Source organism: Equus asinus, chromosome 2, assembly GCF_041296235.1.
Source record: "Equus asinus isolate D_3611 breed Donkey chromosome 2, EquAss-T2T_v2, whole genome shotgun sequence".
Classification (NCBI taxonomy): Eukaryota; Metazoa; Chordata; class Mammalia; order Perissodactyla; family Equidae; genus Equus; species Equus asinus.
The window spans coordinates 18,055,568-18,077,209 of NC_091791.1; the positions used below are offsets into that span (position 1 = coordinate 18,055,568).

At 36.4% G+C, this 21,642-nt stretch overlaps 1 protein-coding gene across 3 annotated transcripts; it reads left to right on the plus strand.

Moving 5' to 3' along the window:
- Nucleotides 1-17: 17 nt before the first annotated feature.
- DCLRE1A (DNA cross-link repair 1A) lies at nucleotides 18-20,892 on the plus strand. 3 transcript variants are annotated; one of them, XM_014867813.3, is made up of 10 exons: nucleotides 18-281; nucleotides 823-1,948; nucleotides 3,984-5,651; nucleotides 7,128-7,261; nucleotides 8,369-8,487; nucleotides 11,058-11,198; nucleotides 13,013-13,158; nucleotides 13,957-14,111; nucleotides 19,109-19,250; nucleotides 20,304-20,892. In XM_014867813.3, the coding sequence occupies exons 2-10, from the start codon at nucleotides 1,483-1,485 to the stop codon at nucleotides 20,462-20,464; spliced, it is 3,132 nt and encodes a 1,043-aa protein (XP_014723299.3). In that variant the 5' UTR covers nucleotides 18-281; nucleotides 823-1,482; the 3' UTR covers nucleotides 20,465-20,892. The 3 variants fall into 3 exon arrangements, with proteins under 3 accessions (XP_014723299.3, XP_070338929.1, XP_070338915.1); XM_070482828.1 differs by lacking the exon at nucleotides 18-281 and adding an exon at nucleotides 315-399; XM_070482814.1 differs by lacking the exon at nucleotides 18-281 and adding an exon at nucleotides 360-490.
- The last annotated feature ends 750 nt before the right edge of the window (nucleotides 20,893-21,642 follow it).

Consider the following 21,642-nt stretch of genomic DNA (forward strand, 5'->3'; position numbering starts at 1 on the left):
GCCCCCTCCATCCTCTCGCCACAGCTAGGTCTGGACATTCAGAGCGCCAGATTCAACATGGGAAAGGCCTCTGGGTCAGCGTTCTAGAACCTCTAAAAGAACCATTCCCCCACCCTTCACTTTGAGAATGAGCGCGTTATGGAACAAACATAAAAGAAATCTGTAGGACTTAAAAAGGATCACATTTTTTCCGCTCTTTTTAAAGTCCCGCTCTTACAGCAGGATCAGCCGATTCGACACAGCACTGGCAGCGGGAAGCTGTTCCCGCCAAGGCAGGAAAGGTAATGGGGTAGAGATATCCTCAAGGGAGGAGGCTTTTAAAGTTGGGAGTGACTGGCCAGTGGCTTTGGTTTATACACAAATACAGTATTTTGTCGCCCCGGAGTGCTGAAAGTGCGGGTGCGAATAGATTGTCAGCCGAGCAGGGGGGAGGGGGCGCCGAGGGGAGCGGACGCAGCTGGAGCTGCTCCCGGGGGTGCGGGTGTGGCAGGTGGGCTGCGGCGAGGATCCCTGAGGGCCCGGCCTCTGGGTCTTCAGAAGGGGCGGGCTCTGGTGACTTTTTGTGGAGCGGGTTGTGGTAGCAGCTCACTCCCTTCCTGGGCAAGGGGTGTACGGCCCCGCTCGCTGGCCTTGCAGCCTTCTATGTCCAAACAGAAGGTAGAGCGAGTGGGAGGTATCAGGCAGGTGAACTTTGGTTTTGAGGCTGGTGGACAGGGGGCTGGCCACCTCCAGGGCAGACCATCTCTGTGGTCTGGAGTTAGGAGTGTGGCCTCAGGGCAAACGTGACTTCACATGTTTGAATTTTGTTTGTTCATTCTGCAGCGGTGGTTTATTGCTGCTGGAGGAAGATGCTGGACTCACCCGGGAAACTGAAGTTGTTGAATATCCACGAGTCAAGGAAAAGGGCGATTAACTTTTTTTTGCGAATCACATACCTCTGATAATGGTGTGACTAGTGTTGGAGGTAACCATTTAGTGTTTGGGACACCTGCTGAGCCACTTGCCCAGGGACTGTCGTTGCATTTGTGAACTCTTTGGACAGTGTTCCAGTTGAAAGAGAACTGACAGGCACTTTACAACAATTTTGCAAAGCTTGTTCTAAGACTAAGCTGTTGAGCCCATACTTCCCATTAGTGCCTAATTTTCGAAGTATTACTGATTCTTATTTTTATGAATCAAGTCTTGGAAGAGACCACGATACCTGAATAAAATAGTAGCCACAATGGAAAACTCAGATGCTACTTCTGTAGTAGGTTCTGTTAATTTTATTATGGTGTAAATGGAACCACAGGGGGTTCTCAGGTATAAGCTTTAGTAGTTTGCCAATATATTCGTTACCATAGCATTAGATGCCCATCAAATTAGTGGGGTTTTGTTACTTTTTTTCTTAGCAAAATAATTCCGTTAAAAAATTTTGTAACAAGAAATAAGCTGTCAATTTACTTAATATTAGTGCTTCTTTAATGATAAAGTCATTTTGCCATGTTAGAAGACGCTTTTTTGGAAGAAGACATCTGGGAATACACATCCAAAAGAAAACCAAAACCAGGACATCCAAATAATCGCTCTGAGACTATTCCAGAATCTGTTGAAAAAGTAACAGATGGAAAATACCAGTCAAAACGAAACAGAAATAAAAAAAGGACTGTACAAGCTAAAGAAAAGGTGAAGGACCCTGAAATGTGCCATGGAGAAACAGTTAGTCAGACTTCTGTAGCTTCTGGTGAGAATTCTAGTTGTAGAGTTGGTATCCAGCAGTCCCAAGACAAGGAGACCACTCCAGGAAAGCACTGTAGGACTCACAAAAACAAACACGTGTCTCCAAAGATACGTCCAGTTTATGATGGATATTGTCCCAAATGCCAGATGCCTTTTTCTTCATTGCTAGGTCAAACTCCTCGATGGCATGTGTTTGAGTGTCTGGATTCTCTGCCAGTCTCTGAAACAGGTAAGATTACGAAAAACATAGTGGTCTCTAAATAGTCTAAAAGACCTGCATTAGGCCAGATACATCAGTTCAGTGAAACAAGCAAGGCAAGCAGTAAACCAAAAGACAGATGAGGCATTAGAGGTATAAATGACTTATCCTCAAAGGAAACAAGGTAAATGCACTTTACTCTTTTTGAGAAGGGTAAAATGATAACAGTCAATGGTACAATTGTAAAGAATGTTGCAAACTTGAAAACAGCTTAAGTGTATTTTATTAATCTCATAAGTCCCTGAACATCTCAGTTATTTTTCGTGTTAACTAAGCACATAGACTAGATACTTTGTTTACTTATGTGACTCTTACAAGGAGCCCTTAAGGTAGGTGGTATTGACAGTTTATAGATGGGGGTTCTTAAAAGTTAAACAACTTGCCCATTTTATCTTTTATGAAACAGGCTTTTAGAGAATTGTGACTGTAGTCCAGTCTTCTAAATCTGGTTGTGCTGAATTTATCACACTAATGTACAGGAAGAAGAACTGGGAGGCAGTCTTAGATTATTAAGATTCTAGTAATAAAAATGTGCCAATTTATAACTGAAGTAATGCTATGTTTTCATCTTTTAAAGTATGTAATGTGTCATGTTTAGCGTGTAGAAAATTCAGCTTGGAGTATTTGGAGAATGGGTTATTATGATGATTTGTATGTTTTAAAGTTATCATTTATACCATACATAGATTTTTAAATCTCAAGGAATTAAAATTCAGTGAAATAAAAATAATACTCAATATGACCTTCATGGTAACTATGATTCAGAAGATATTTTGATATAGATATATAGAGAGATCTATATATAGATATAGATATATATGGAGAGATATACAGATAAATATAGAGAGATATATAGATATCTAGAACCTCTAGTTATTTCGAAGTTCTCCATGAAGATGCAAAAGTACTTTTTGTTTTTTAATTTAGCATTAACCTTTCTTATAAAAGTATAGCAAGTGAAAGCCTCATCAAATGCTAGTAATTTGCTTTTAAGTGGCTTGAAAATCAGAAATGGAAGTTGCAGTGGCATGGTGAGCATCTCAGGGTGAAATGTCTTACAAGGAAGCCACCTCAAAGAGATTTTTTTCTTTTGGTTTGTCACCGAGTAAACTCCTTTGAATAGAATCTCAGATGGCCTCTTCTGGAACTGAATTCTATTCTGTAACAAATAACTTTTGTGTGGTGGTTTTAAGTTTTAAGCAATGAAGTCTTCTAATTTAATGTAACATCTTTTTTGGAGGGAGAGGGAATCATTTTTTGATACCCTTCGAAATGAACATACAAGGGGATATGCCAAATGGCTTACAGAATGCTTCTCAATCATAACGGTATAATAGAGAATTGTTTCCAGACTATTAAAGCCTTATTATTAACCAGTTTATCAAATTGAATTTCAAATCTTAGAACAGTATGTAAAATGTTCAGGGTATGAACACCCATAACTAATTAAAATTTTTATTGTTATTGTATAGATGTGAATATTAAATAATGGCATCTAATTCAATACTACAATTTTCATAAATCTGTGTTGCTTGATAAGATAAAAATTGGGTTAGAGTGTTAGTTCTGAGAGCCATATCCTAGTCTTCTTTACTCTTTATTGCCTGAGTGTTAGTGAACTAGTGAAACTGAAGGTGTCGATCTGTAACACCTGTTTAAGAAATAGCTAATGCAAGCATGACATGCATTTTGAGGGAGCTCATATTTGTAAGAGTTACGTAGGGAAAAAGAGGGTGTTAGTCATAAAAAAATTTTTTTAAGAATATTTGAAAAGAAATTTAAAAGAGTATTCGATTTAAAAGTAATAACTAACCCCTTGCAAAGCCATACTGGATTACTGTTATTTTATGCTGATCTTTTGCTTGTATAAAGATAGCCATTGTCCTAAGGCCTCAAAGTAGGCCTGACAGCTTTCCACTTTCATGTTAATTTGTAGTGCTAATGCGGTCAGAGCTTAGTCTGTGCTTTGATCCTGTAATACTTTTTTCTTTATTACAATTTTCAGAGTGTCCTGAAGGTCTTCTGTGTACTTCAGCAATTCCTTCTCATTACAAGAAATACACACACCTCCTGCTAGCTCAAAGCAGGGCTGGTAATGGTCCTTTGAGCAGTCCCTCACATGGGTCAGATGGTAGTTTCAGTAAGACTAATTCGGGCTCTCTTTGTAGCCTTGAGGAAGAATGGTCTCTGTATCAGAAACAATCTGAGAACTTAAAAAATGTTTCAGCTGATCCCTTGTTGGTGACACCGTGTCTAAGAAAATCTCAGGCTCCAATTGAAACCAATAAAAAGATTTCCTCTTTGACAAATATCCAAACATCCCAGCACCCTCCACAATTCACACAATTTGTTAATAATGACAAACTGGTAGGAGTTGGTTTGCCTCTTGCTGAAGAATTAGACAGCCAAAACAACTCGGAGCACATAAGTTTGCCATTGCCAGAAAATGACGTTAGCAGCTGTGAAATTTCCTATTCTCCACTTCAAAGTGATGAAGAAACTTACGAGATAGATGAAAAGCTGGGTGATTCACAACAGGAACTATTTTTTACAGACAGCTCTAAAGATGGCAGCCAAGAAGAAGATGACAACAGCTCTCCTTTGTTTAAAAAATTCCATGGTCCCTTTCTGAAGGACCAGGAGGAGAGCCGCCCTGAAGTGTATAGCTTCTTAACTCAAGATAAATACAATGAAGAATTGTCCGAATACAATGCTGTAAATGATTCGTCTCAAATTATTTTCCAAAATGAGAATATTTTGTGTGGTGATCCAGCATTTGCTGCTGCTGATTTTAGGTTGTTCCCACCTGCATTAGCAAGGGGTCCTGCTTCTAGTTACCAAGCCACTAAAGCAAAACCTGATGAGCCAGAATTTCACTCATCTCAATCAAATAAACAAAAACAGGTAATTGAAGAATCAGCTGTTTGCAATCAAACTTCCCTTCCGTTACTTACGAGTGAAATGTCTAAACCTTTTGCAAGCCAGGGAGGAGACTGTCTTTCTTTCCACCCAACCCAAAGTAAAATTAGAGAAGTATCAAGTAAAAACCTCAGTGCTAAGAACAGTGCTAACTCAACATGTTCCTGCAGGAAAGTTGCAGCGCCAAATACAGGGAAATTTTGTAGTACGCCTACTGCTGCTAAGTCTTTGAAAATATTGCCATCTAGTCCTAAGTGTAATGCAACACAGCCTTCTACCAAGGTCATGAAGCAAATGGATATAGGTGTGTACTTTGGACTACCACCCAAAAGAAAAGAAGAGAAATTGCTGGGGAAAAGTGCGCTGGAAGGGATGAACTTAAATCCAGTTGTAAGTCCTAATGAAAAGAGGTCCCGGCAGCGCAAGAGGAAAGCAGAAAAATCTTTAAGTGACTTAGAATTTGATGCAAAGAATTTAAATGAGAGTCAGCTTTCTGTGGAACTTTCTAGTGAGAAGTCACAGCGTCAAAGAAAGAGACTTAAAAAGTCACATTCACTGCAGGAAGGAGCACGTCAGAAGAGGTCAGATCGCCGGGTGAACAAGACAGAATCTGGAATAGTCAACTTAAGTAAAGACAAAGTCTTCATAAAATCAGCTTGTGGCAAGCTGCAGAGAGGGAACACGAAAATCCCAGAGTCATCTAATGCAGGAGAATTAAGAAAAAAGACGTGTCCATTCTATAAGAAAATACCTGGTAAGTTGAACTATCAGTGCTTGATGTATCTACAAAGAATCAACTTTTTTGAATTTCATGTTCGTTGTCCATGTTGCGGTATGTATGAAGCAATTTTTTGTATGTTTCTTTTGCTTTTTATGATAGTTCATTGACCTCTAACAGATTTTTTGCCTATTTAATCTTTTTCACTCCATTCAATTCAGGAAACTTATTAAACATATTCTGTATACAAGATAATGTACTAGTTAGGTAGATATTACAGACTTGACAAAGATTAGTAAAGATCAGCTTAATATGGAAGGAGGAAACACACTCTGTAAGTAACTGTAATAAAAGACAGCTTCTAAGCACTTAGAAGAAATGCCAAGTACTAAAAAGCTTCAAATAAGGAAAATGGCACAGGTTGTATGGGTCATGATAAATGCCAAACATTTTTAAACCGTATTATAACTTAGTTTCTCAGCCTTCTCATATTCTCGTAATTTCTCATGCCTTAATAGATGAGTTAATAGAAAAATGTGTAGCAAAGTGAATTTTAGTATTCCTTAAGAATAAAGAAACCAGTAACTCTTCTTCTGAAAAGAATATAAAGTATAACTGCCAAAATACACTTGGTTTCAGAAATATTTTTGTGTTTTATTGATATTCTAGATCTATAATTTGTTCAAAATATTTATGTAGAGGATAGCATTTGTGTACATGATAGCACCAGTTTTGTTTTTAGTAATTATTTTGATTACTTTTCTGTATTTTAAGTGAACCTAAGACTAGTATGCCTTGTGTTGATAAGCCTCAATAGAAATGTGAAGTTATGCTTATTTATAAGGTATGATACTTGCATATCACAGTCAGCACACTGTTATTTCTTTTGCAAACACCTTTCTTAACAGCTCAACCTTTTTTTTTTCATTATTACTCCTCTAGGGAGCCTTTATTAGACTTTTTTTTTTCTTGTTTCCCTCCCTCCCCCCTAGCCTCCCACAATGAAATTCAAATACTACAGATATACTGTTTATCTGTTATTGTACCATGGCCTTTTGGAGGACCACAGACCACTGTAATATGTAAGATTATTTGGGCCTTCAACTATTTTTGCCCTCTTTAAAGCAGAACACTATCACCCCCATTGAGAATTCATGTTTTAGAAGAAAGTTAACATTCTCCTTTTGCTGTTTTGCAGAAGTATTTTAGGTGCCCATAGGTATCACGAAAATATTCAGTAAAATAAAGAAGTAACTGGTTTGTAGCTTGATATTTTGATTTTTTGGTACAGTTCATTAAAAAAGCCTACACAGGGTATTTAGTAGAAACTTAAAAGACTCATTTTCATCTCTCTTGGCACCTTTTGCTGAATTTATGTGGTATAAGTTTTTAAATTATAAATTTAAGTTGAAAGTGAGATGTAAAGATGTTAGAGGGTTCACTATTTATAATCAAACTGGGTTTCTTTGACTTTGCTGTCACTCAAGCAGCTGTCTTGGCATTTCATTCCAGGAACGGGCTTTACAGTTGATGCCTTTCAGTATGGTTTGGTTGAAGGTTGCACAGCCTATTTTCTCACACATTTTCATTCTGATCATTATGCTGGATTGTCTAAAAATTTCACATTTCCAGTGTATTGTAGCGAGGTAAGTTTTAGTATTCTAAATTCTGAATTTGTAGACTGCAGCAAATTTTTAAACTATTCGGTTAAAAAAAGAATAAATTGTAAGATCTATCATTCTACTAGAAAAGATATGAGAAAACAGATTCCACATTGAGATTCTAAAATTAAATGAGTTATTGTCAATAGTTACAATAGATTTTTTAAGAATACGTTTTGTTATATGGAAACGATAAACTACTTCACAATGTACTGAAACACCTAAATCTCATTCAGTAAATATTCATTAAGTGCCTACAAAGATATTCAAGGCAAAATACCTAACTTCAAGGAGCTTACAGCCTTCGAGAACACATCACAAATAATGCTGTCATGGGATCGGTATTGTAATAGAAAAGTGGGCAGAATGCCTAGAAGTAGAGGGAAGGGAGTGCTTTACTCTGTCGCAGCCTAAGGTTAGAGAAAGTTTCGTGGTGAAAGAGGTACTTGAACTAATTGTTAAAAGGTGAACGCTTTAATGCCTACTACTAAGAATTTTGGCTAGAATTCGATTTAATCCTCAGAGTTCTTGAGTTATCTTCTTTCTATTAATGAAGCAGTTGAGGATTGAAGTTAAGTGACCCACCCAAAGTCACAGAGCTAGTAACTGCAGAGCCAGAATTTGAATGCAAGTCTGTTGGATTCCAGAACCAGGCAGAGAAAGAGGAGAGAGCGTTCCAGGTAAAGAGAAGAGTTTGTATAAAGGCACAGACAGCTAAGAAATATACGCATTCCAGGTGCTTCAGACAGTTCGGAATGGCTAAACATGAAATAGGGAATAACAGAAGATAAACCCACAGAAATGGGCAGGGGCCAGATCACAAAGGGTTTCTGTGTTGTGCTGGGCGTGGGGGGGGGGGGGTGGGTGTGGTGGTGATGGACTTTTCACAGGTGAGGGAGAGTCAGTGATAGTATTTAAGCAGACTTGTGACAATCATTTTAGGAAGTTCTTCCTGGCATTCTGAAGCCTTTACATGAATCTAAGTGGGAGAAGAGAGAGATTATTAAGATGCTTGGGTTCTAAACTAGATATGAAATAAAAGACTTATTTAGTGTTTCACCATATCAGCAGTAAGCATGTTCTGTTTTGCAGATAACTGGCAATTTGTTGAAGTGCAAACTTCATGTGCAAGAACAGTATATCCATCCGTTGCCAATGGACACTGGCTGTATAGTGAATGGTGTCAAAGTTGTTTTTCTTGATGCCAATCAGTAAGTATTAAAGTTACCTCAATAGTAGCCTATTTTATAAATATTCAAAAGGAAAACGCATTGGCATTTTTAAGAACTTTATAATAGGAACCAATATGCTTGATATTTCTTAAAACTTGAGTAAAACGCTTCTCCTTTTGGAAAAAAGTGATGTACCCAATTACAGAATCAGAGTTAAATGTACAGGGATCCCCTAAATGTTGTGTAACCCATTTTTTATGCAGTTTTAATTACTATGCTTGACATGTGAAGCTCCATCTTATTTTTTTAAAAATATTTTAACGTGTCCTGTTGTTCCTGAAGAGAGAACCTTTGCCGTTTTCTTTAATATCACTTATATAAATTATCAACTTGTCTCCTGAAACCCAGGCCAGTGCTGTTTCTTCAGGTTGCCTTTAAGTTTTTGCCTGCTAACTTAGTTGCTGTTTCTTTTTTTAATTCCCAATTATGACAACTCCTAGTTCTGACTTTTTTCTTTTACTCAACTTTTTTAAGGTATAACTTACATAAATAAAATTGACTTATTTGAAGTGTTTGCTGAGTTTTGACAAAACTATACTCCCATGTAATTCCTGCCACAATAAAAATAGAGAAAATTCTCCCCACCCCAGAAGGTTTCCTTGTGCTCCTTCCCAGTCAGTCCCCAGCCCCCACTCTGGCCCAGGAAACCATTGATCTGTTTCCTATCACTATGGACTGGCTTTATCTTTCGTAGGGATTCATCTAAGTGGAATCAGATGGTGTCTACTCTTTTGTGTCTGGCTTCTGTCACTCATCGTGTTTTTGAGATCCATTCGTGCTGTTGTGTGTCTCAGTAGTTTGTCGCTTTTTATCACTGAGTAGCGTCTGTTGTATGGACACACTATAATTTCTTTATCCATTCACCTCTTGATGGACAACTGATTTTTGTTTATTGACCTTGTATCCTGAGACCTTGCTAAACTTGCTTATTAATTATAATAGATTTTTTTGTAGAATCTTGAAAATTTCCTACATATGTGATCATGTCATCTGCACATGCAATTTTGTTTTACTTCTTACTTTCCATTCAGAGTGCTTTTTCCTCTTGTTTACCGGCTCACACCTTTAGTACAATGTTGAATAGGAGTGGTGAGAGCAGACACACTGTCTTGTTCCTGATCTTAAGGGGAAAGCTTTCAGTCTTTCTCCATTAAGCATGATGTAGCTTTTTCGTAGATACCTTCTATCAGGTAGAGGAAGATCCTCTCTGTTCCTAATCTGCTGAGAGTTTGTAATCATGAATGAGTGTTGAGTTTTGTCAAATGCTTCTCAGGCATCTGTTGAAGTCATCATATAATTTTTCTCCTGTGTAATGTTAACATGGTAAATTACAATGATGGACTTTTTGAATGTCAAACCAGCCTTGCATCCCTGGGATAAACCCCACTTGGTCTTCATGTATTATCCTTTTTAAAAATATATTGCTGGATTTGATATGCTCATATTTTGTTAGGGAATTTTGTGTCTGTTTGCATAATGGATTAGGTCTGGAGTGTGTTTATAATGTTTTTGTCTGGTTTTGCCATCAAGGTAATGCTGGCCTCATGAAGTATTCCCTCCTCCTCTGTTTTCTGAAAGATGTTATATAGTATTGGTGTTATTTCCTCCCTAAGTGTTTGATAGAATTTCCCAGTGAGGTCACTGGGGTCTGAAGTTTTGAGTTGAGGAGGTGAGGGGAAGTTTTTAATTATAAAAGTTATCGTTTCTTGTGTTTTCCTAGCATTCAAAAGTTCTATGTGTGTTAGTAGTAATTTCCAAAACCCATTGTGTCAGGGGTCCCCGAGACCACCTTCAGGCTCAATGGTTCACTAGAAGGACGCACAGGACTTAGAAAAGCTGTTATACTCATGGTTACAGCTTATCACAGGGAAAAGATACGGATTAAAGTCAGCAAAGGGAAAAGGTGAAAGTGGGCACAGTCTAGAAGAAACCAGGCACGTGTTCCCAGGTGTCCTCTTCTAGTAGAGTCACACAGATGCACTTGTCTCCCAGCAACAAGGTGTAACAACACGTGTGAAGTGTGACCAACCAGGGAAGCTCACCTGAGCCTTGGTGTTCAGGGTTTTTATTGAAGGTCAGTCATGTACATATGCAGTACCCATGTGACTGACCTCAGCCACTCAGACTGCAGTCCCCTAGAGCAAAAACAAATATTCACTGTAGATCACAGTGTTAGCATAAACTCTGCTCAGACTGGTAACATGTGGCCCAATGCATCAGACATACAAAACATTCTTATTAGGCAGAATATTCCAAAGGCTCAGAACTCATCTCCCAAGGGCCAGCCAAGGACTAGTCCTCCAGACAGGCCTTTCTCGGGGACATGGAGTTTGAGCAACCCTGGTCTGCTAAATTAATCCTTTCCTGCACACCAGTTTTTTTAATGATGTAACTTCCTGTAGGTTAAAATGCTCCATTTCCTCTGGTGCAATGCTATGTCGTTGTGGTCTGCTAAGAAACTGTATTTACGTGTTGGCATTGAAATAAGTACTCTTCCTTTAGATGCTTTGCCTGTATTAAGAATATTCCTTTGAAATGTTTGTGTTCAGCTGTCCAGGTGCTGTCATGATCCTTTTTTATCTTCCTAATGGTAATGTCATGTTACACACTGGAGACTTCCGAGCAGATCCCAGCATGGAACGTTCTCTTCTCGCGAGCCAGAGAGTCCACACGCTTTACTTAGACACCACGTAAGAGGGGCTTTCTTTGTGCGCTTCCTTTCCCACGGGCAGCATTTACCCTGAATATTATGAGTACTTTGAGCATTAGCTTAGGTAATCAAAAGCATGGCTAACTGTTCATTATCATTTTAAGGCTATTTATGAGAGGAGTGCTGTTTGAAAAAAAAAATGCACTTGCTTAAGAATTTATGGTTACATTTGAGATTTGGGATCCCAAATTTGGGATTACATGTATTAACTGACTACAACTCAATTTTTTTGTAATTTCCTTTTGAAAATATGGTCTATGTGAGAACCCTGTTACTGAAACAAGGAAGAAAATTGGGGGGCAAACTTTAGGAAAACACGCTTTTAAGTTATCCTTTCAAAGTATTTGTATAATTATTAAGTATAATTGTGGAGGAAAGAACAGAGGCCAACATGCAATTTTGTTTCTGAATATTCAAAATTACTTTGTTCCTTTCTCCAAAAGGTAGTTTATAAGTGATGACTTTGAATTTCTAAATGCTGTAAACATACGGATAATAGCCATTATCTGTTTATTATATATTAAAATACCTCATCAATTTGTTAGAAATTAATTATTCGCTATTTCAACCTGTTTCAAGAAGTCAATTTGGGTGGCATATTTTAGTAAAAGTTGGTCTTTCCACATCCAGTTTTCTAACACTATGGCTAATTTTTCCATTCTTTTATATATGCTTTAAATACTAGATAAATTAAGAAAGTAATAAGTAAAAAAAACCCCGAAAAACAAAAAACTGGGCCCAGCCTGGTGGCATAGTGGTTAAGTTCATGCACTCTGTTTCAGTGGCCCGGGGTTTGCAGGTTCGGAACCCAGGCATGGACCTGCACACTGCTCATCAAGCTGTGCTGTGATGGTGTCCCACTGACAAAGTGGAAGAAGATTGGCACAGATGTTAGCTCAGTGACAATCTTCCTCAAGCGAAAAAGAGGAAGATTGGCATCATGTGTTAGCTCACGGACAGTTTTCCTCACAAAAAAACAAAAAAAGTGCCTTTTTTGTTAGTACTTAGTTCTGTTCTGCATACAATTCTGAATTTTTTTGTGGATTTTTATAGGAGAAAGGACTAAGTTTTTTCTCTATTCTTATGGCTGACAGCAAGAACAATTTTGAAAATCGGAAAAAATATGTTTCTTTGTACTTTATGACTTTTTTAGTGAAAAAGTACTTAATTTTCATCTCAAATGTATATAGCTAGTAGTCTTAGAGTTAACTTTTCATTGGGTGTTATTGTATTGAGGTCCATCCAACTGGATCTTTTGTATTCCTCTAATACTATATGTAGCCCTGTGCCTCCTAACAGAAGAGAACAACTATGTGAATATTAACTGTTTCATATAAAACTGCTTCATTAAATTCGTGTTTAGTTCCGTTGTTTTAATAATTTTTTTTTCACTAAATCGGAATTCTTTAATCCATAAATAATCCCTATCAATAGTGTTTTCGTTGATGGTAATTGGGGTTAAAAAAAAAAGATGTTGAGGTTTATAATTCATAGCTAAAATAGCTGGCTGCCTAGAAATAGTCTTGAAGAAAAAAAGGCAATTTCTTTATTTCAGAGTGATAAAAGAAATATAATGCAAAAGGTATATTCAAAATGTATAATTCCATCATCAGTTATCAATTCCTGGTAACAAATGTTTTAACCACAGACAATGGGATAACTGCAGTGGTATTAATATCTTAGACTGCTAGTTGTATGTGATGTTGCTAAAGCTTGTTTTCTAAAATAGCATCCAACTGAATGCTATGGCTTTCTTGTTGTTCTCTGAATAAGTACCATATTTCCATGTTACAGATATTGCAGCCCAGAATACTCCTTTCCGTCTCAGCAAGAGGTTATCCAGTTTGTCATCAACACTGCCTTTGAGGCTGTAACTCTAAACCCATGTACTCTTGTTGTCTGTGGCACTTATTCTATTGGAAAAGAGAAAGTCTTCCTAGGTGGGTGGTAGCTGTATCTCATTTACATTAATATATTATAAAGATCAGATTCCTTTTGCATAAACCCCTTTCAGTCTCTAGTTCTGCACTTGATATTTATTTCCTGAAATGGTTCAATATTACCTTTGAAGTTGAAGGAAAATTTGATAGAGTTCAATTCATTTAAACTCGGAATGGCTCAGCTTACTGGGAACATTTGATAAGTGTGTTTATGGTGGCTTTATAGCTACAAAATGTTTATAGAGCAAATGGCCATGCTACGTGAGTATTTCAGTAAACTTTGAAAGATGGCTCATGCATGGTTGCATTGCTGCATTCTTGGAGGATAGCCATCAATTAATTATGTTGGGGGAACAGTTGTAATTTTTGTTCCTAAATCATGGCTGGCTATGTAATTGCAGTTTGTCTAGATAGTATTACTCTGCTTTGCCGAGTGCTTTCCATTTCTCCTAACTGTGGTCACATAGTGGCAAACATTAAGATATGAAGTGGTAAAGCCAGGGTTTCAGCTCCTCCAAATTTGGTTCCCTCCCTTCTACCACTTGCTATACATCTTTTACAGTTTTTAAATACTGCGTCTTTAAAAATAAATTGTTTGAATTTCTCACAATTTATTCCACACAGTTAACCAACAAAATTATTTGGCCTTTTTAAGATATTCTGGCAAAAGTGTGAATGTTTTGAATTTCCTTTCTTTTTTTAGTAAATTCTTATTTTAAATTTTGATTAAGTTGTAATTTTATGATGTTTTTCATAAGTTATAATTTTACTATTTTCAACCTTTTCCTTTGCCTGTAGCCATTGCTGATGTTTTAGGTTCAAAGGTGGGCATGTCCCAAGAAAAATATAAAACATTACAGTGTCTCAATATACCGGAAATTAATTCCCTCATCACTACAGACATGTGCAATTCACTGGTTCACCTTCTCCCAATGATGCAAATTAATTTTAAGGTAAGCATTCAGGAGATGTGTCTTTGTAGGATGAACTGAAAAAGATGATCTATGATTGTAAACTGGATTTCCATTTTACTCGCATTTAACTTAGAGGAATTAAGTTATAGTGCCATCACCTACGGTAAACTTTGTCCTAGAAAATCTTTTCGGTGGAATATAAAATGGTTTTAGTTTTTTAGCGTGTGCAGCTGAGTAGAGTAATTTCGTATGCCCACCAGGAGTTTAGGAACTAGAGAACTATCATAAAGGAAGAAACAAAAATACAAAAGTATGCAGCTGTCTGGTCATTCACAGCTGTGTGATCTGTTTTGAAGATTGTTTTCCAGTTCTTTCTGGGTGCGTGGGGAAATGAGTGGAGAATTCTGAGGAGTTCTTACTTCTCTTCAGATGTATTCTGTATTAATATTAAGCCCCTGTGATGCTGCTTCATATTGGAAATTTACTTGTGAGGATTAAATGAAATGGTGGCCGTGCATCCTCAGAGGAAGTTCTAATATTAGTTCTGAGGTATAAATTAAGATATGTATGATATGACCTCACTGTGATTTGGAGGCTTATTTGTCAGATTTATTCATGTACTAACTAAGATTCATTCCATTTACTAACATTTTGACACCTAGTGATGGAATACATCAAACCTGTCTATTAAAAACAATTCAGAACATAATGTACACAAAACAATGTATTTTCACTTTTGCTATAATGTTCATGAAAGAACTTTTATGGAGCTTGTTGAAATAGCTTAGGATGTTGATTACTGTATCTGTCTTAGAAATAATAACGCGTATGGTGTAAAGAAAATGAATATTTTAGGTCTATCTCTTGAGTAAGGAAATTCTAACTGGTATAACTACTCCTTTGTTCATGAGATTAAGGTAAAGTTTTTATGGGCTTTTTTCATGAGTGTGTAATTCATAAAACTAATCAAGTCAGAATTTTGTCCACTGGTATTTAAGCCAGCTTTGCAAACATATTTTAAATTTGGGAGACATCCAAATTGTGTGAAGGTTCATGAGATGTTGATTAATTGTAAAATGAACACTGAAATCCTGAGGAGGGTATGGCGTGTTTTTATTATTTTTATTTTACAGTTTTATTTCTTACTAACTTAGTGTGTTCCGTTTGAACAAATTGTCTACTTAGGAGGATGATGAAGCAGAGGAGTCAGGATATTGTAGAAATGAAGGAACTAGAGCTTTTTAAGAAAAAGTGTTTAAAAGCCACATGCTGCAGAGAGGTCATATAAGGAAAAAATGGCAATTTGGCAATTAGAACATCTTTGGTGACCTGCTCAAGAACTGTTTCAAGTGAGGGGATGTTGGAGGAAGCCAGATGGCAGAGGGCGAAGACAGAAGGTATAGAAATCGCCAAATAAATGGGAAAGTATACAAATGGCCAATAAGCACATGAAAAGAGGATCAATATTGTGAATGAGAAGGTATACAGATGGCCAATAAGCACATGAAAAGCGCATCAATATTGTGAATGAGAAGGTATACAGATGGCCAATAAGCACATGAAAAGCGGATCTCCGTTGTTAGCCATCAGGGAACTGTGAATCAAAACCACTGTGAGGTACTGCTTTCCACTCCCTAGGAGAGCCATGATAAAAAAGACAATGCCAGTTGTTGGTGAGGATATGGAGAAACTGGAACCCTCATTCAGTGCTAGTGAGGTTGTTAAATGGTACAACTACTTTGGAAAACAGTTTGATAATTTCCTTAAAGAATTAAACATGGAGTGACTATATGACCAACAATTCTAGGCCTAGGTATATGCCCAAGAGAATTAAAAATATACATTCACAAAAACTTCATAGTAGCATTATTTGTAATAGCAGAAAAGTGGAAACAACTCACATGTCCATCACATGATGAATGACTAACAAAATGTAACATCCATAAAATAGAAATATTATTCAGCTATGAAAAGGAATGAATTGCTAGTATATAGTACAATGTGAATGAGCCTTGAGAACATTATGTCAGGTGAAAGAAGCCACACACAAAAGGCTGCATCCTGTGTTATTCCGTTTCTATGAAATGTACAGAACAGGTAAATCTATGGAGACAGTACATAGATTAGTGATGCCAGGACTTGAGAGAGGGAATGGGGAATGACTGCTAATGGAGACAGTGTTTCTTTTTGTGGTGATGAAAATGTTCTAGAATTAGATAGTGGTGATAGTCGCACAACTTTCTAAATGTACTGACAATCACTGACCTGTGCACTTAAAAAAAGACAATTATCTGCCTTGAAGACAAAAAAAATGATTATCTGAAATTATTGTCTGTTACTTTCTCTGTATTTCTCATCTGCTGTTGGCATTGCCTTCAGTAGCCCTTCCCTTCCTCTGTTAAAGTGACCAGATATTGATGACGTTTCTGACAATTTCTTATCTTCAAAACACAGAACAGAAGCAAATGGTTACCATGAGGCTATATTTTAGTTAGTACTTAAAGCCAGTTTTTTACCAGCCAAAAATAGTTTTGTTGCATCAGAGCTAATGACTTTTTGTGAAAATGTAAGCCTGATGCAATTTTCAGGGTTTCTAAGGCAGGCGTAAAAGCCTGAGAAACTGTATAAATAATACCGTTCATGATGTCTGTTTCAACATCCCAAGTTCATATATGTGATGTGTAGTTGACTATCATCTCTGATTTAAACCTGATTGAACGTGGTAAAATGTTATAGCAATATGTTTGTGTTATACATGATTATTTGCACACTGAAAAAATAATTCTGGTGGCATATACTGAAAGCGTTGTTATGACAAACTGGTTACCAATAAACAGAGAGACAAGTCATAGATCAGGAACTTTATGTTGACTAAATCATTCTTAAAGTTCCTCATGATGGTGGTTCTCCAGTTGTAGTGAATGAACGACTAGTGGCTGTTGGCAATCTCTTCTGTATGTTTGGCTTATATGATAATATGTTTTTGTTTGTGGCACAGGTTAATGATGTTTTTGTGGTAACTCAAATTTCCCTCATGAAAAGTAGAAATTACTTCTCATTTAATTCTCCCGAGTGTTTTTGCACAAATAGGAATGGATGAGCTCGGTATTACATGTATAATTGCTCTAAACCTCACTTTTCTATTATTTCCTTCTCTCTGTGAGGACAAGAGGAGGATTAGCAATTCAGCAAAGAGCATTACATTAGCTAGATCCTAGACTAGCAAGCCAAGAACCTGAAAATGTACAGAGCCAGAGATATTGTAATGAAAACTTAGTTATATATCCATAACTTAAACTTTTTTGTGGGGAGGCGGTAGTTGGTAAGAAATATGACTTTAATAGTAGGTATTCAAATTAATAAAAGATAAATTTTTAATTATCTTAAAATAACTTAATATAAAATTAATAAAATTTTAAGGTAAATAATATTCATATAGTAAAATAATTTTATTAATATTAATATCAAATTAATAAAATATTACTGGTACAAAAGAGAAATCAAGGGATTGTTATCAATTCACCAGGCTATCTAAATGTCTGATAAACACAATAAAATGTTCAGTTTCTAGTAATCAAGCATAAAAATAAAAAAATATGTTTGTGTTCTATCAAATTGGCATACTTTTAAAAAAGGTAATATTCCTATGCTGAGAGCAGAGAAATTGGCACTCTCATCTGCTTGGATAGTAGTGGAAATTAGGGGTAAATCCTTTAATTTAGCAATTCCATTTCTAGGAATTTATACTAAAAAAATGAATCCTTTCTCGAAAGATGAATCTGTAAGGCTCCTAAGTGCTCATGGTGTAATAGATGATGAGAGTTAGAAAAAGTCAAGAAATGGCAGAGGGTTTCCATTAAAAAAGACCCAGACGGTAGGGTTTATTGACTGTCTCCCCGCCAGGCTGTAAGCTTCCAGAAGATAAAGACGGTGTCTCTCGTCCATCTCTGACACCAGGACGTGGCATAATCCTGGAGCAGATATTTCCTGGAGGAGTGAATAGGTCGATGAATGAATGGATTTGTCTTTAAGTTTTCTTCAGAACTGTATACCAGCACCTGTTAGAATACTTTAATAGTTCAGAGTGTGTATGATTAAGGAAGAAAAAGACTTTTGGAAATCCAAGATAACACTACTTACGGTTTAGATTTTTTATTATTTTTAATAAAACTAGAATTTTATTATAGATTTCCATAAGCCTTTGACACTCTGGGTTTAGTCTTAAGACCAAAAGTATTAGACCTTTTTGAATCCCTCATGCCCTTATTGTCTTTATCTGGATTTCTCTTATCTTTCAAAGATTGAACTTTGGTCATTGATTTTCCGAGAATTGTGTCAAATGTCATCACTTATGATGACTTCAGTTTCCAAAGTTCTATTCTACTCAGGATTTATTAGGGAAGCATATTACTTCCAGTTGTTGCAGCATGAGAAGTTTTGAAGTTATTCTAGTTCATGTTTAGAGGTGAAAAGGAGTAAACACCTGAAAAGAATGCTACTGTGCGTCTTTAAAATGTATGTCTGTGTGGAGTATGATGCCATTCCATACATTTATTCCCATCTCTCTAGCCACCTGTCAGTCCTCTGTTGGTTTATCTGCAGGGGGATATGTCTGGAATGATGTTTGCAAGTGTTAATGTCAGTATGTCTAATAGGGATACTGTTAGATGCTAGTATCTTCAATCTGCTAATAGCGTATCTAATACCCAAAAAGTGGTAGGATATGGAGAGGGGTTTTTTTGGTAGCTCTCTGAATTGCAATTTTTAAAGACATAATTATTTACATTTAACCTTGCCTCATCTTTTTTTCACCCTGTACTTAAGCGTGTTTAACTTTAGATAAGTAAAGGGGAAAATAGATTTTTTTTCAGTGATTTTATTTTTTTGGAATCACTGTCCCAGGTTGTTGCAAGCTAATGCTTAGCAAGTGAAAACTCCTTGTGAGTATGCCGATGTAACATCTTTGATCGTTCTGTTTTATTCTACATAACTATCTTCACCGACCATTAAATAAATATCCTATTTTTATTTAACAGGGCTTACAGAGTCATTTGAAGAAGTGTGGTGGAAAATATGATCGGATTTTGGCTTTTCGACCTACAGGATGGACACATTCTAATAAGTTAACTAGTATAGCAGATGTCCTTCCCCGGACCAAAGGAAACATTTCAATATATGGTATAATTATTAAGTTTTGTCACTTTTAGTATTTGTAATTACATTTTTTTAAAAGGCTGTAAAATCTTACATTTTAAGATCCAAGAAAAATAGGCACCAAAGAATCTTTAAAAATTCTGGTATCAAATCGTCTCCATACCCTAAGCCTGTATCTTTAGTACAGTGTGAGCTGATAGAAAGGCGTGTGACTGTGGTAGACAGACATTGACTAATGCAGCTCATTCGTTTGTGTGATCAGTGATACGGAGAGGAAATCGTAGACCTGCTCACAGCCAGGGGCAGTGCAGCTGTGTCCTGGAAGTTTAGATGACGCTGTGAAACTGGGAGCAGGAGACAATGGATTAGATGTGGTGACAGCAAGAGTTACAGACTTGACTTTAATTTTTTCATCTCTTGGAGGAGGTTTACCATTGTCCTCAGAAATTGGCTTATTGTAATAATGGCTGATGGAAACATTTGTGATATGTCACTAGACCGGTGACTTTGTCTCTAAAGACCCTAGATTACTCGATTCAGAACCCTGTCTCCCTTTCTCTGAGGTACTTGATCTTCAGTAAAGAAGATAAAGAGATTGTTAGGATTTAATTTTTCTCTCTTTGCTTATTTTTTATATGTGCCAAGCTTGGGGACTGGAATCTGCTTACCTGCTCTGGAAATCAAGACTCTCTTCCTTGTTATTCTTCAAATTTTACTACATTTCTCCCAAGATTTTCCTGAAATCCATAGCTCAGCAAAGTACTTAAAGGGAAGAATTAGTTTAAAAGAAAAGCCTAATTATAAAGAAGAATCTATAGAAATGCATATTATTAAGTGTCTACATAGAAAAATAATAGAATTTTTTAATTCAAAGTTTCTGTATCATTTTAATGTTTTAATCTTTATCTGTAAGAGATAATAACAGATTTTCTTATCAGAAATAAAGCACCAAGAAGTTCTTGACAAAAATGCTCCAAATTGCTTTCCTTTTCTCTTTTATTTTATTTTATTTTGGGCTTGTGCATTTTTTTATTAACTTGATTTTTAGTAGGCCGTATCTTTTCTTTTCTGTTGCAGGAGTTCCTTATAGTGAACACAGCAGCTTCTTAGAAATGAAACGTTTTGTTCAGTGGCTGAAGCCGCAGAAAATCATACCTACCGTGAATGTCGGCACCTGGAAATCGAGGAGCACAATGGAGAAATATTTTAAAGAGTGGAAACTAGAAGCTGGATATTGATGTTATCTCGAAGGACTCAAAAGTAATTAAGTAACTTAGGTGTAGCTTGTTAGTCGTTAAATCTTTAGTGATATGAAATACACTTTATGTGAAAAACCTCATGAAGGTCACTCATATAGCTTATTTTCTCATTTACATTTGAATAACACATCATGGTGCTGAATGCCTCTCAGCATCATCCGTGATAACTGAGACTGGTCTCCCTAGGACCTCTTGCCCCTCCCCGTGGGGGCAGTTATGTTCTGCATCCAGCCTTAGGAGTGGAAACAAAGGCAGGTTCGGGGACCAAAACGGTAATGGATAAACTAGATTGACAGCATTACGTATAAGTAATTATGTTTCCTTAAAATTATTTAATATGAAGCATATTTTTTATGAGATAAAACTTTTATATGATATGTTTACTTAAATAAAAAATTAATCTTAAATTTGCTATAGTGTTTCAGTTTTTGGGATTTGTAACTGTGACATTCGTGCAGTCTTACAAAATTTCAATGAAAATAATTCAACATGTGACTGAAAAAGATGATTCAGAGAGCCTAGATAATCACCCAATAAAGGATGGAGAAAAGTTTACATGAATGATGTTTATCTGAACTGTTTACTCAAGACAACAGATAACTAGAAGTTTAGATTGCAGTATTTTTTTCTAAGTGAGATTGTATAATTTATTTATGAATCTTGATCTCTCTGACACAGATTAAGTAGCTGAAAGTTTGGGGCCAATGCGTATTAAAAATATTTTTATGGGATTTGAATAAGAAATTGGCTAGCATAATGAATGTATGCGTGTGTGTATATGTGTATTGTTGCATTACCTCTAGCAATGAAATTAACTTGGGGATTTCTTAATAATTTTCCATGAAATCATTTATTTTCAGTAAAGATTTCAGTCATCAGAATAATGGTATTCTCCATGAACTTTATTTTTATAACTTGGATCTTTTGTTATGGAGGTAAGGGTTGTAGGGATCACAGGGGAGGAAAAGCTTTAGGGGCACATGGATAATAAATCAAGTTTAACTATATTCTCAGTTGACTTCACTTACATGCTTTAATTATTTTCACTTGTTTCATTTTGGTGTTTTAAATTGTTTTATAAGTTGTTAATTAAGAGTTATAATTAGGAGCCGGCCTGGTGGTGCAGCGGTAAAGTTCACATATTCCGCTTTGGCAGC

What these genes read in the sequence shown, in the direction of transcription:
- DCLRE1A (XM_014867813.3), top strand. Translation starts at nt 1,483, where the DNA reads ATGTTAGAAGACGCTTTTTTGGAAGAAGACATCTGGGAATACACATCC. An exon ending in ATTCTATAAGAAAATACCTG is followed by an intron (nt 5,652 to 7,127) that starts GTAAGTTGAACT and finishes ATTTCATTCCAG; the next exon opens with GAACGGGCTTTACAGTTGAT. An exon ending in TTCCAGTGTATTGTAGCGAG is followed by an intron (nt 7,262 to 8,368) that starts GTAAGTTTTAGT and finishes TCTGTTTTGCAG; the next exon opens with ATAACTGGCAATTTGTTGAA.